This window comes from Ictidomys tridecemlineatus, chromosome 3 (genome assembly GCF_052094955.1).
Source record: "Ictidomys tridecemlineatus isolate mIctTri1 chromosome 3, mIctTri1.hap1, whole genome shotgun sequence".
Lineage (NCBI taxonomy): Eukaryota > Metazoa > Chordata > Mammalia > Rodentia > Sciuridae > Ictidomys > Ictidomys tridecemlineatus.
Window position 1 is genome coordinate 40,746,740 of NC_135479.1, and position 15,613 is coordinate 40,762,352.

Genomic DNA, 15,613 nt, shown 5'->3' on the forward strand with positions numbered 1-15,613 from the left:
TTGCCACAGTGAGCCGGATGTGGTGGCGCACACCTGTAATCTCAGCAGCTGGGGAGGCTGAGACACAGGATTGCCAGTTCAAAGCCAGCCTCAGCAACTTAGCGAAGCGCTAAGCAACTCAGTGAGACCCTGTCTCTAAATAAAATACAAAATAGGGCTGGGGATGTGGCTCAGTGGTTGAGTATCCCTGAGTTCAATTCCCAGTACCAAAACAAAACAAAGACTTTGCCACAGTGAAACAGAAAAATTTTGATAATATAAAACAGTTTCAAATAATCTTTTCAAGTGTGAAAGCCTCTGATTGTTTTCCAGAATAATACTACATTTAAGAATTGTACAAAATTAAGATAAACTAACCAAGCAACTTTTTAGTGTTGGCCTGTGAAGGCTGCCCCATGTCCAAACTCATGGATTTCCTGGCTCGGGGACTGGTTTGGCCTACGGTTGGATAGCTGGCTGCAAGGTACCCTTCAGAACCTTTGGGAGAGGACCATGGTTGGTTCTCCTTTAGTGTCCTAAGAGATTTAATCAGAAAGAATTAATTGACATGGTGACAAATACAACCAATGTTTGCCCATTCCAAGTAGCTATTCTATTACTAATGACAGCAATCAATATTAAAACTGCACTTTAAAGGGCTTTACAGTACAAACTCTGAATGGATTCCCAGGAAATATTAACTTCCTTGCCATGGTATCTTGTACATGGTAGGGACTCACCAAAGGCTAAACAGAAAGAATTATACTACATTGATTCTATTCACTGCTTTTCTTGTTAAACATTTTCATATATATATTTTTTTTGGTGCTAGGGCTAAAGCCCAGAACCTCAAGCATGCTACACAAACACTCTACAACTGAGCTATATACCTAGTTCTTAATTAACTTTTTAAATTGACAAGTAAAAATTGTGTATGTGTATGTATACACGGAATAACTAAATCAAACTAAATAACATGCATTATTTCACATATTTATAATTTACTTGTGGTGAGAACACTTAAAATTTACTTTCAGCAATTTTCAGGCAGACAATAAACACAGACAATTAAACAGATCACTATATTGTATACTTCTGAACTTAAATGCACTTAAAAAAAACTTTATTTACTAATTTATTTTTATGTGGTGTTGAGGATCGAACCCAGTGCATCACACATGTTAGGCAAGCGCTCTACCACTGAGCTACAACCCCAGCCCTGCACTGAGTTTTTAAATAGAGAAAAATCAAGTTTAGGCAATTATTTTCTTGGTTTAAATACCAAGAAAATCAAACTTTAAATTATTTGGCTTGATTGGGGACTGTCAATCAAACTTTGACAGGGGAACTGTCAGGCAAACTCACTTTCTCCTTTCCATAACAAAAAGGACAGAAGAAATACAGTCATAAAATGGCTAATGAATAAGACTACTGCATACCAAGTATATGCAGATAAATTTTGCATACACTGTTAAAAATCTTATTGGGAAACCGTGGAGGGCTATTTTATTAAAAAGCAGAAAGTTAATAAATTGAATAATATAAGCTCTACAAATAAGAGATTCTATGTTCAATGTTGTATCTAAACCTTAAAGATATTTTTGTTTATAGCTGGGTGTGGTGGCGCACGCCTGTAATCTCAGCAGCTCTGGAAGCTGAGACAACAGGATTGCCAGTTCAAAGCAAGGCTCAGCAAAAGTGAAGCACTAAGCAACAAAATAGGGCTAGGGATGTGGCTCAGTGGTCGAGTGCTTTTGAGTTCAATCCGCAGTACCCAAAAAATTAAAATTAAAATTAAATATTTTTGTTTAATTGAAAATGCCAAAAATCCCCAAATGATGCCATTTCATCTAATTTCTCCAAGTTATACTGAAAAATATACTACCTCAAATCACATATAACATTGAACATAATTTCATTGGTTTTCATCTAAATCTGTACTAAAGAAAGCTTCTTAATGACTTTACTGTGATACAAGTAAACACAATTTTTGTGTGGGCATGCATGGTTTTACAAATCTACATGGTTTAGCTTCTATCATGAAATATGCAACTGTTACTTCTATTTCATCCTGTTTTTTCCAAGACCCTTGTTGCAACCTAATCCTTTCAAATCATCTGTTATTCAACTGGTTTGTGCTTAACAAAGGCAAACTAATGATAACATTAACACAATGAGACTAGAATGATAACTATCCTATTACTAACTCATAAAATACTATATATTTATAGTTTTGACTTCCTAGACTATTATTTCACTTCCTTGACTATCTCTAGATTCCCCTCTATGTTATCTTCTAGATGATTCTGCCACTTGCTTTCACTGGCATTGGAAAATTGAAACTTGATTATAATTATGTAATTATGGAAGAGTAAGTCCACTTACCTATAGCTGGGATCACCATGATGAATGGGATATGTATCCATGGGAACATTTTCCATTGAAATGTCAGTAAGAAGAAGGGACTTTCTATGTTTGAGGCTACAGCGACTTCGAACCTCTTCAGACACTGTGAGTAAAGCTAAAATAAAAGAGAAAGCAGATTAAAAAATTTAACAAGTCACTAGTGTCACCTAAAACAGGATACATTTCTAAAGAGGGTAACACCTGTTAAAGGTGCATTTAAAAAGCCCTAGAGTATGTAAGGTTCAGGGATATAAACCCTAATGACAGACCTGTTCATCTGTTTTGGAAGGCTACATAAACATGAAATATACAAAGAGATTTAATAAGCACCTTTTTTTTTTCAAGGGCTTAAATGTACATTTGATCTCAACAAATAAAAAGTAGTCAGAGCAGGTATTATTAAGTTCACTGAGGAGAACACTCAAGAGATGTTAAATGATTGGCTATGAAATAAAAAAGTTGCAACAAATGGAACCTGCTAAACTGGGAATCAGCACTTGCCACTGAACAACTACATTCAAGAACTGTGAGAATGCTAAATGTTGCTGAGCAAAGAAACAAAAATTAGAAAAGAGCAAATAGGGGAGGTTTAATGGATTAGTATGGATGGGGCAGACATTTCAGATAAAATGGCATGAGGAATAACTTTTGAAGAGGCAGAAAGTCACTACTAAGAGATGGGAAGTAGTCCACCCATTTGGAGAAATATAAAAAATTAGGCTTATGAAATTTAGATAAAGAAGGTAGAATCAGAGTTGCTTGAGGGCCTAGGATGCTAGCCTGAGGCATTCAGATTTTATGACAACCACAGGGAGCCACTGTTGTGTTCTGAACCAAAGATGACAAAAGGAACACATTCCAGATTTTATTAGGAAAAACATTTTGGCAAAACTTTCAAAGTTTTAACCACATCAAAGGACTGGCCTATGAACCTATGAATTATTTACTCTGCCAATTAGCCAGCTGAAGGACCCATATAGGTAGGTATTTGTACTTTTTGGTTTTCCTAAGATAAAGTTGTAGCAATATTAATTTTGTCTTGTTTTTTGTTTTTACCTGCCAAGTAAGCCACACTCTGCGTATTCACCTCAAATTTGTCACAATTTCTATGTTTATTAACCAGAGTTAGTAGTGTATGCAAAATTCTGACTGTTCTTGCAACAATGGCAGGTGAAGGATGCCTGTACCCTATAAAAAAATAAAAACAAATAAGATGTTAATTTATCCTGTTAATATTTTCCACAGGAATTTTATAAGGAAGTAAAATCAAATGTATATGTTTACAGTGGTAGGTACCCATCAGGTAAAAATTAGGGAACTTCTATGATCCCTCATGCCTAAGAATTATTTAAATTGATACAAAACTGGAGACTAAAGTTCTAGCTTGACACTCACTCAAAACACTATGCTATTCCTAATAACCACAGTCTCTGATCATGACTGCATCATATTATATTCACTGCTATCAAGTTGTGAAGTCAGCAATGAAGAATAAAGCCAGGTCAGAAAGTGAAGGATGAGGAACAGCTGACGAGCACTGGCTATAAGTAATACAGGAATCTGGAGGGGTGGGGATAGGATCCAAGAGATGAGGCTCTGTGGTATAATGGTACTGATCTATAATACACTGGAAACAAGCTGAAGAAAATCTGTAATCAAATCTGTACAACAAGATTTTCTAATATAAATTAACCAAATAACACTGATCTGCAATGTCTTGTTTTGCTAATCAACAGAATACTTAAGTACTATTACTAATAACATAGTTATTAAAAGGCTCAGTATGTAGAATTTCTTTTTTGTTTAAAGGGGCTGGTGTTTGTTATACACCTAGCCCTAGTACTTAGGAATTTTACAAAAAATCAACTCTTTTGCATTTTTTTTAAGAACAAAGTAACAATTTATTTTTGAAACAAAGAAAGTGGAGCTCCTAAAGAAAGGAATCCTAAGTGGGTTGCCATCTTCTGCTTTTTAAGTAAATCTGATACTTGATATGGAAATTAGGCTCTATTAAAATACATACTGAACAAAATATAACTCAATAAGACAAAATTTGGATTGAAAGTAAACATATGGGTTAAATTATTTCAAGTAACCAATTATTTTAATTACTTCCAGCTTCTAGGTAGCGCTTCTTACTAACATTCTGACATAAGGCCTCTCTCTACCTTTCAAGAGGTGTCCCACCAGTGCAAAGTTAAAGTTAGAATTGAAATTAAGTCCAACAAAATGATCCATTTGCTTGCAGTGCCATTCCAGAGGATTCCGGATTGCCATAAATACCTCTTCCGGACTCTATTGAAAATAATCATGAGAGAATTAATGAAGTTCACACAGAAGCTTTCTTCACTTCTTAATTTTTTTTTTTTTTTTTTTTTTTTTGCCATGCAGGGGATCTAACCCAGGAACTCACCTATGCTAGGCAAGCACTTGGTCACTGAGTTACAGGTCTAGTTCAGAAGCTTTCTTTAAAAGGTCACTTATTTAGAGTTTCATGGCACACACCTGTTATCCCCAGCTACTTGGGATTGCTAGTTTGGGACAGCCTCAGTAACTTGGTTAAACTGTCTCCAAAAAATAAAGTCTGGGATGTACATCATCCCTGGGTTTAATTCCTAGTGCCTCCCCTAAAAATATACACCAATGATTGATTTTTGTGTTCAATAGTTATGACAAGTAATCCTTTAAGTTGAGAGAAATTATTTTCAGCTACAGAAAACCACAGAAGAATATTAAAGATCTTAAAAATTAATTAGTACAAGATGCAAGATAGTCAAGCACTTAAATAATAAGACAGTAGAACAATGAAATAGCATTTATTTATTTTTATTTCAGTGTAAGTTTATTTTGGGTATGTAGTTTGTTCCTCCACCTACTCCCTCAAGCTGGGGCTTTGCATGTTGTCTAGGCTTACATTAAACTCCTGAACTAGGAACTGGGTTTAAAGCTCAGTTCATAGCACTTGCCTAGTACTGGGTTTGATTCTCGGCATCACATTAAAAAAAAAAAAAATAAATGTATTGTGTTCATCTACAACTAAAAAACAAAAACAAACAAAAAACCCAAATTCCTGCACTCAAGTGATCCTCCTGCCTCAATCTCCCAAGTAGCTGGGCCTGGAAGCGTGCATCTATGAACCCAGATATCATCCTGGTGACTTTTAACAAGCTTTATTAACTGATTTCTAGTATTTTAGGGCCCTAGAATGGTTTGGATTTAAAGTAAACCATATGGGTTAAATTATGGGGCATAGTTCCTTCTACTGGGCTCTTTCTGGCTTTGAAAACGCCTTTTTTGAGGGGTTCTGGATATTTAACCCAGAGGTGCTTCACCAATGAGCTACATTCCCAGCCACCCACCCTGTTTTTTAAAATTTTGAGCAGGGTCTCACTAAGTTGCTGAGGCTGGCTTTTAACTCGTGATCCCCCTGTCTTAGCCCTCCAAAACACTGGGATTACCAAGGTGAACATTTCTAAGATACAAACACTTCATTTACAAATATTCTTTCTTTTTTTTTTCCTGTGGTGGTGTAAGGAGTAAACCCAAGGACCCTTAATTACTGAGCTATAATCCAGCCCTTTTTACTTTTTATTTTGAGATAAGGTCTCACTAAGTTTATAAGCCTGGCCTCAAACTTGTGATCTTCCTGCTTAAGTTTTCTGAGTAGTTGGGTTTATAGCCATGTGCCACTATGCCCAGCTACAAATATTCCTAACATACAAATAGCCTATAAGTAGATGTCACTTTGACCACTATTGTCCCAAGACAACTCCAGAAAAGAACAAAAAGTTAAGAAAGAAGGGTTCTAGTTCCGAGCTAGATATATGAATCAGGACAAATTACTTAACCATTGTTCCTTTGTATTGGTAAAATACTTTCAAACTCTAAGATTAATTTCATTTCCAGTTGGGTGTGGTGGCATATGTCTATAATCTTAGCTATTTGAAAGGCTGAGACAGGAGGCTTTCAAGTTTGAGGCCCTGTCTCAAAAAAATAAAAAGGGGTAAGGATGTAGCTAAGTGGTAGATCATCCCTATGTTGACTCCCTATAACTGGGGGAAAATTATTTCCACAATTCCTAGCTTTTCTGGGTCTGTACAAAATTAGGCAGACTGAACAAATAATGGTTTTATACCGCATTAGGAAGACTGAACAAATACTGTTTTTTTTTTTTTTTTGGGGGGGGGTTCCTTTAGATTTTCCAACTTCCTTATTAGGTTTTAATAATACTGATCTTCCTGCTTAAGTTTTTTGAGTAGTTGGGATTACAGCCAACTACTATTATACTTTTCATTAAGTAGCATTAGTCAATAAAAACAAGCACTTTTTTAGATTATTTCTTTATTTGTGAAATACGAATGGAGAATGCTAACCTCTACCTTGGAGTTATCAAAATGAAAAATAATGAATGTACAGTGCTTAGCATAAGGCCTGGCACAGTTGCTATTATTACCACTCAGTATTATTTATCTTAAATCTATTTGTTAGCATCAGCAAGCACCATTTTTTGCTATCTGTATACAGAAAATATGTATTAAAGTTTAAATAGGTTTTTTTATGAGCTGGTAAGAAACTTTACTCACACTAAACTAAATTAAAAATATCCATATTTAAATTATAGACTTCTTTTGATTTTTAAAAGAATCACACAGCAATAAAAAGAAAAAGAAGTACTAAATGCATGTAATCTAGGAATTCCAAAGGAAAGTTTGCTTACCTTGTCATTGAATATCCGGAGACTATCTAAGGTATGTAGATTTTGTTCAAGAAGTGCAGTGCCTGCTGAATATAAGTTGACCTCATCCAGCTGGAGCACTGCCACAGCTACCCAAAAGAGGGCTTTGTGCAAAGGGGAGTCCTGGCAAAGGAAGACAAATTTCCAGGTTAGTAAGCTGAACATAAAATTCATGCCTCCTCAGCATAAAACAAAGTATGCTATCTTGCAAAATTACCCATGCTTTCTTTTGGGGGAGGAGATAAATATAGATAAGTTCTTTGTCTTTTTCATGCGTATAACTAAAGACATGGTTATCTGGACTGAGATCATAGCATCTTCTTTGATTTCTCTCTGTTCTGGATTCCCAAATCCAGTTTTCTAGTGCAGTCTCTCAAATTTGTCATTTCTTTTGTATTGCTGCTGCTGATGCAATCCTCAGGCCACCCTTTATTCAACATGTGGATTTTTTCTGCCTTCAGTTTTTCCCTATTCCAACCTACTGGGTACTGTATCACCAGAATGATCTAAGTCCTGCTCTTGTCATATTTTTTGTCTGCTAAAAAATGGTATATATTAAAACTCCTTTCTGAAGAATGTTGAATGTTGTATTAATTTTATCTAATCTTCACAATTTTCTTGCAAAATTTCTCCATAACAACTTGAATGGTCTATCCACCATCTCACCATGTCCTAGCATTCTTGTACAGTCCCTACTCTATATTTTGCTGCTCAAGGCTTGCTTCTCTTTCTCTCTACCTATACTAAATCTTATCTATCTCTAATTTTGAACTCTTGTCACTCTTACTAGAATATTAATCTCTTGCTGCTCTGAGTTAAAAATACATATTATTGGTAATTCTTATTTAGCACTGTGTTTTATGGGGAACTACATGGACTTAAAATCAGACAGCTTTGGATTAGAATCATGGTTCCAGTCTTAGGCCTTCTGAGTCTCATTTTTACTTACATGAATGAGGATAAGAAAATCATTTTGTATCATTTAAGATTAAGATATCTGTAGGAGTGGGGTTATGGCTCAGTGTTAGAGTGCTTGCCTAGCATGTGTGAAGCACTGGGTTCAATCCTTAGCACCACATATAAATAAATAAATAATGAAGGCCCATCAACAACTTAAAAAAACAAACAAACAAAAAAGACATCTGTAAAACATCTAGCTCTACCAGGGATACAATAGGTATTTATTTTTCTGTAATCACTTCCTAGACTGGCATGCCTTGGAATTCAATTCAAAGAATTATATGACTGTAGAGTTAAAAGGTAATAACATGCCATTATCTAGTCTAGTTTACTCATTTTATCTATATGGAAACAAAATGCCCAGATATGTAAATCACCTGCCAGAGATCACAAAGCTGAGATGAGCTCAGACAATCCTAAATTAGTAACTGTATCATTTTATTCCTTTTAAATTTTACCTTCATAAAACACCCAAACTCTCTTTTTTAAGTCACAGTGGTGAGGACCTTATAAATACGAGGTAAGGGCTCAGTTATTGAGCTCTACTCCCAGTCTAGTACCAAACTCTTTTGATGATCAGATATACTTCTCTTGGCTTTATATTTTCTACTTACTAACACTAAGTATTTTACTTACTTTGTTTATTATCTATCCACTCCATGACCCTCTAAACTCACCCTAGAATACAAGCTCCATGAGGGCAGGCAATTTTTATTGGCTTGATTGGCATTACATATATCTATGACAGAACCTGGCACACAGTAGATATGCAATAATTATTAGATGAAAGAATTAAGAATAGGTCCTTTAGGATTGATGAGATATAAAATTACAAGTACTTGAGAATGCATTTTCCATATTTATTTTTCCTTTAATGTAACAACTTCAAACAACTAAACTTTGTGACAAGATGTTCCACCTTAACTATGACCTTCTTTATGACCTTCCCTTAATCCATCTTAATTTCTGAACTCCTTACAAGAACAAGTAATACTGCCACCCAAAATGAAAAAACTTAATGTGCTATACAATAATTACCTTATTAAGAAGTGGCTGTAATTTGGTTAGTGCTATTACTGTAGCTTCTATCAGAACTTGACTGTTGTAAGTATCAGGTCCTTTTAAGCAACTCTCAAGTGCCTTTTAGGAAAACAGAATTTTTTATTTTACTTTGATTGAAATAAAACAAACTCCTAAACTGAATCTCAGAAATCAGTTCAGAAATATTTACTTATTCAACAAGTATGAGAATTTTTTCTAATACAATGGTGATCTTAGTAGCTAGTTTGATATACATTATTTCTTGTTTTTTAAAGCATTTCTATAATATATTCTAATAAGACAGGCAATATTATAGTAATTACAAGTTATACAATTTTTGTAAGTCTTACCAAATAGTAAACTTCATAAATCTGATAAAATATTAAGGGTTCATGCTTAAAAAAAGAGGAAAGTTACTTATTGTCTCCTGAAGATATAGCTTCTTTAAAAGAGGAGATTTCTTCACTTCCAAGAATTACAATAAAGAAGATAAAATCCATCTTTTAAATGTTTTAAGCAACATAATTAAGTTTTTATTAAATTTAAAAATAATGGAAGATATGCTTTACAATTTGGGAACCACAAATATTTGAGAGAAGGAAAGAAGTACCTTGCTAAGAATACGGATAATCTGCTTTATCTGCCCATGAGAGACTCGTTTGCTAATACAGCCAAAGACTACAAGAGCTCTCGGTTGCAAGGATGGATTATACTGGAATGCAAATCTGCAATTAAAAGATCAAAAGAGTTTATAAAAACCTTTATGTTCAACCCAAACACACTAAATAATAAGATATTGACTATGCAGTAATAGCCATCTTTTCAACAACTCACATACTTTTACAATTTATATTTAATTTGGGACCCACCTTTGAGCTAGTTCTGTCCACTGATCCAGCCACTTGCATGCTGGGATATCTCTCATACATGCCTAAAAAAAGAAAAATATACGCTTATATGTATATGCAAATATTTTTAGAAACATTTCAATAATGCCCATCATGTCATTAAATAAATGACCTTTATGTTACCAATAAATAACAAATTCCATGGAGGTGTTTTTACTCAAGTATTAAGTGCAAAACAGCAGAATATATCAGTATTTCTTCTATACAATGTTAGATTTTTAAAAATGATTTTAACTTAGTGTCTTATCATTTTGCCTTAAATACCTCCATGATCTCCAATAAAGCTTCTGTGACTGTTTCCAAGGATGTCAAAGCAAAAGTCTCCCTCTCATAGGAGCCAGGAGAGAACGACCTGTCTCGGTAACTGGAACGGAAGGCAATGACAGCAGCTGACTTAACTTTACTAATGCCAAACAGCAAGTAAAATTTGGGTAATGAGAACTCTGTTAGACTGAGTCTCAAAACTTGCTTGGTCTCTTCTGTAAAAGAAAAAAGGAACAAGTAAAAACTTTGAAGATATATATACATATATATATATATATCATATATATATATTTTGTATTGCTATATATATTATATAGATACATTTATATAAAATATCTATCTATTTATCTATCTATATATTTGTATTGGGTGGGGGACTGAACCCAGAGGTGCTTTTCCACTGAGCAACATCCCCAGTCTTTTAATTTTTTATTTTGAGACAGGTTGTTGTTAGTTGCTTAGGGTCTTGCTAAGTTGCTGAGGCTGGCCTTGAACTTGGAATCTTCCTGCCTCAATTTCCCAAGTTGCTAGGGTTACAGGCATTTAACAATGTGCTTAGCTGAATTGAAGATCTCCATTTAATCACTAATTAGCACTAGTAATGTAACACAATCTACTTAACATTGAGTATTTAGCTTATGTGATAACTATAAGAGTCTACATGACAAATTTGCACAGAAAATCCTTATTATAACTTGATATAGAATGAAAGTAAATTATTTTTCTTTTTGATAAAATTTCAAGTCATTACTGCAGGCTTAAATTAGCACCTTGGTGTTAAGACACTGTCATAAATAATAAGAAATCTGTACCAACGAGGTGAAGTGGAGAAAGGAATAGGTTGAACACAAATTACCTTCCTAGAACTTACCACTAAAATGAAGCTGTGAACAAGTACACAGAGAGTGAATGATATTAATAACCAATCCATGTGTGGAGGCTCTAAGGGACAATGGACCTGTGGCTACTAAGAAAGTAACAACATGGAAGAGGTAAGGGAGATGAGCTGCCACATCAAGGGAATTGTTGAAGGACAGCATCAGCATGTAGCGGGCTAAAATAGCAATATCATCCCACATAAGATGTTGTTCTAAAGTAGGAGTTGGAGATAAGCATGTCTTGTCAATTATTTTGCACATCCTTCCAATGACCTGTAAAAAAACAGAATTTTAAGAAACATGGGACTAAAAGTTCTATTAAAAATTTTAGTTTAACTTTAATATAACAAAACAAAAGCCCTCCGGATAGTAAAAAACAGATATATAATGCCACGGTCCAGAGGGCAAAGGAAAAGTGATTACCTTGCTTGAAACCAATTTCACATTTCCAGAAGCTAAAGCTACAGCAGTATCTGCCATCACTTCAGCTTTTATTGATCCCAAGCCACCTGTTGCACTGGTTTTGATGAAACTGTCTAGTACAACATCGAGCAGATCTGTAATCTAATGGAAGAGGGAAAATAAACTTGTTTTCAACCACACTGTGAACTTTTAATTTAAAAATATTCAAAGAACAGCCCAATCAACATAAAAACTATTTTATCCAAGGCCTTCAAAATACTAGAAATTTATTAGAGTCCTGTCAAGAAAGGATGAGGATATTCACTTGATTCCTTCAGAGAGTAAAAGATTAATATTCAAAATTTAATAATGTATACATTACTAGTTTCATTCACTTGTAAAGTATCTCTGCTCTTCCTTGACAATATGTGTAACCAACATCATCATTATCATCATCATCATCATCATCATCATCATCGTCGATGTCGTCATCATCATTATTATTGGTACTGGGGATTGAACCCAGGACCTTGAATATGTTAGACAAGCAATTAATCACTGAGCTACATCCCCAGCCAACTTAATTATTTTAAAATATAGGAAATGATGTCAAGTACTGAGAAATTTTCTAGTGCTATAAAATTACTTAAAGAATTCACAGCAATGTTCAAACAAGTGTACTGCTTCCTTAAGTGATTACTTTGAAGAAAAGAGATACATAATTCTTGTCAGATTAAAAAAGTTACATTAGATCCTTTATTTTAATAGTAGAATTATTATGCTAAAACTATAAATGAAAGCTGATGTCCCTAATGACATCAATAAGAAATACTGACATGGATGGTATGCAAGAATGAGAATACATTTTAAAGCATATGATGTCATATTTCTATAGTTAAACTCTATATAGTTATGTCCTGGAGAAGAGTGCTAAAGTAACTAGTGTTTTTCTGGTTCTGAAACATTCATTAGACATTTACAATTTCAAACTAGATTAAGAATTGGGTGGGCATCTGCATGCTTTTGAAGGAGGCAATTATATTTTCTACAGCTATACCCTAGTGTCCAGCATACAGCTTTGCACAAAGTAGGCACCAAAAAAATAGGTGCACATAGGAGATACTAGATAAATATTTGAGTAAATTCAATACCTGTCCAAGGCTCCCCCATATTTTTGCTTGAATAGATGGATACATCTGTTTCTCATTTATGGTCATAGTTATTAGCTTATCAAGAATAGCAGTAACTCTTTGACGTTTGGCATCATCGTTATGCTTGCAGAAACGGACTAGATTTGACAGCCATGGGGTCATATATTCCAAACAAAGGTGTTTCAATTCAATACCTAGAAAAACATATACTATTATCATAGATGACCAATGAAAATTATAACAATTATTTTAATATGAAGGAATGAGAGGGGAGATAAGAATTAAAGATCATTACCTAGAATCAGAAAAAGAGATTTGGCAAATCATTATCTATCTATAGAGTCTATCTGGGAATTAAACCCAGGGGCACTTTATTACTGAGCTACATCCCTAGGCCTTTTTATTATTATTATTATTTTTTAATTTTGAGACCAGGTCTCACTTGTCACTGAGATTATAGGCATGTGCTACTGCACCTGGTGGAAAATATATTTTTGAGGATAAAAGGTGAAGAAAGAGAATAAACTTTGAAGAATTTAATCTTAAAAGCCGGTCCAAGTTTTAAAAAATTATCTTATTTTCTCCATTTTAATAATTTCTCATCTAGCTTAAAAATATTTTAAGTTTTATTCTCACTGGAAAAGGGACATGTAGAGAATTATAGAAAGTTCGGCAGAAGGAGAATGTCACTAAAAAATGAAACCGGTGTTAATATATTAACACATTACCTCATCTTTCCACATGGTTTCAAATATTTGTAGAAATAATATATGCTTATGACAGTGTACACATATATAACCCCTCCAAAAGTTAGGATCATGCTCTATATACAGTATATCCTAAATACTTTCTCATTATACATTTTACTGAGATTTACTCATCATTAAAAATTCTCCAAAACCATTTTTCAATTTGTTTTTTGGGGAAAGAAATAGACTAAGATACAAAATCCTCTGTACACTTAAAAGTCCCAAAGAGAATTTTATAAATTGTGATAAAATATACATAATATAAAATTTAACACTTTAACCACTTTTAAGTATACTTAAAAATATATTAAGTATATTCACATGGTTGTGCAATGATTACCACTAGAATGTTTTCATCTTTTCAAACTGAAACTCTGTAACAAAAACTTGTGTGTGTGTTACTGGATATTACACCCAGGGCATCATAAATGCTAGGTATTGCTATACCACTGAGTTATATCTTAGCCTTTTTATTTTATTTTGAGACAGGATCTTGCTAAATTATCCAGGCTTATTTCAAACTTGTGATCCTTCTACCTCAGCCTCCCACGAAGCTGGGATTATAGGCATATGTCACCATGTCTGGCCCCTTAAAAAAAAAAATTCTTTTAATATATTTTTTTAGTTGTTGATGTACACAATACCTTTGTTTTATTTGTTTATCTTTATGTGGTCTGAGGATTGAAGCCAGGGCCTCACACATACTAGGCAAGTACTCTACTACTGGGCAAAAATCCCGGCCCCACCTCAAAAATTTTTAATGGCTTCATATTATTTCGTCATACATCCAACAAGGTAATTAGTTCCCTGTAGTTTGACTATGCCCCTTTTTTTCTTACTTTAAGGAATGTCATTTGAAGTTCAAAAGTAGTCAAAATAAATCTATGGCAAGAGAAGTTACAACAGTGTTTACTTTTGGTAAAGGGGCAATATTAAGTGAGAAAGGATCCTCTGGATGTTGGAAATGTTCTGGATCTAGAAGCTACTTTTGTGATGTACTGTGATGTATAAAAATTCATCAAATTCTCCATTTAAGATCTGGGCACTTTACTCATGACAAGTTATATTTTAATTGAAAAATCTAAATAAATTAAAAAATAATCTATGACAAACAACATTAATTCCTTAGGACAAATTATAAAAAGTGGAATTATGAGACCAAAAGGATTGAATACTCTTAAGGGTCTTGATAATCACTTCCAAATTTTCTAGAAAAACTGCCCCTGTTCAATATTCTACAAAGCATCAGTACTGAATTTAAAAATATGTTCTGATCTGATAGCTAAATATATTATCTCACTATTCTTTCAATTGACATTTTTTGCTTTTATTAATAAACTGAACATATTCTTCTTTAGCATGATTTGTATGTTACCGTTGATTCATTTTTCTTATTTATAAAATCTCTTCATGATTAATGTTAATCTTTTCTAGCATTTACCCTTCTAGGTTTAGATTTATCATCACTTTAAAAAATGTTTTGAAGCTTCATGAAGTTGAATTTGTTCATTATTTGTTTCCATCATCTTGTTTCCTATGTTCTTTACTCATCTAAAAAGTAATTCAATATTAACTTCTTCCTCTTCATTTTTTAATGGTTCTAGTTTTCATATTCAACCCTTAAATACAGGTAGAACTTATTTTGACATCTTGTGGTATGGAAGAAGACCCAACTTAACTCATTTCTCAATCTCATTTCTTAAACAATTTAATCTTTCCCCCCTAGTTTACATTGCTTCTTTATTATCTTTTCTTAAAAGTGATCTGAGTGCTGATTCTTGAACACTCATGTTTTAATTACTATACCACTGTAATATGTTCAGATATCTGTAATTTCAAGTCTTTCTTCCCAATGTTTTCTTAGGGATTTTTTTTATACTTTTTTTTTTTTTTAAATGATACTGGAGATTAGACCCACAGGCACTCTACTAGTGAGGTACGTCCCCCAGCCCTTTAACTTTTTTTTTTTTTTTTTTTTGGAGAGTGGATCTTGCTAAGTTGCCCAGACTGGCCTCAAACTTGTGATCTTCCTGTCTCAGCCTCATAAATAGTATTCTTAAACCTTCAAGTAGAATTTAAGATCATTTACAGTTTAATTTCCATTCTCACTCCTCAAATTTCATGGTTACTTTCATGGGAC

General features: G+C 33.7%; 1 protein-coding gene across 12 annotated transcripts in view; it reads right to left on the reverse strand.

The window, feature by feature from the left end:
* The window catches only part of Nf1 (neurofibromin 1), a 252,535-nt gene that overhangs the window by 30,830 nt on the left and 206,092 nt on the right, over positions 1 to 15,613 (reverse strand). For all 12 annotated transcript variants that reach the window (XM_078042513.1, XM_078042508.1, XM_078042507.1 and 9 more), the window contains 12 exons: positions 12,725 to 12,918; positions 11,595 to 11,735; positions 11,165 to 11,444; positions 10,294 to 10,508; positions 9,991 to 10,052; positions 9,732 to 9,846; positions 9,119 to 9,220; positions 7,103 to 7,243; positions 4,554 to 4,680; positions 3,442 to 3,573; positions 2,365 to 2,500; positions 358 to 515 (listed from right to left, as the gene is read on the reverse strand). In XM_078042513.1, the coding sequence (XP_077898639.1) occupies positions 358 to 515; positions 2,365 to 2,500; positions 3,442 to 3,573; positions 4,554 to 4,680; positions 7,103 to 7,243; positions 9,119 to 9,220; positions 9,732 to 9,846; positions 9,991 to 10,052; positions 10,294 to 10,508; positions 11,165 to 11,444; positions 11,595 to 11,735; positions 12,725 to 12,918 (1,803 nt within the window). The remainder of the gene's footprint in view (positions 1 to 357; positions 516 to 2,364; positions 2,501 to 3,441; positions 3,574 to 4,553; positions 4,681 to 7,102; positions 7,244 to 9,118; positions 9,221 to 9,731; positions 9,847 to 9,990; positions 10,053 to 10,293; positions 10,509 to 11,164; positions 11,445 to 11,594; positions 11,736 to 12,724; positions 12,919 to 15,613) is intronic.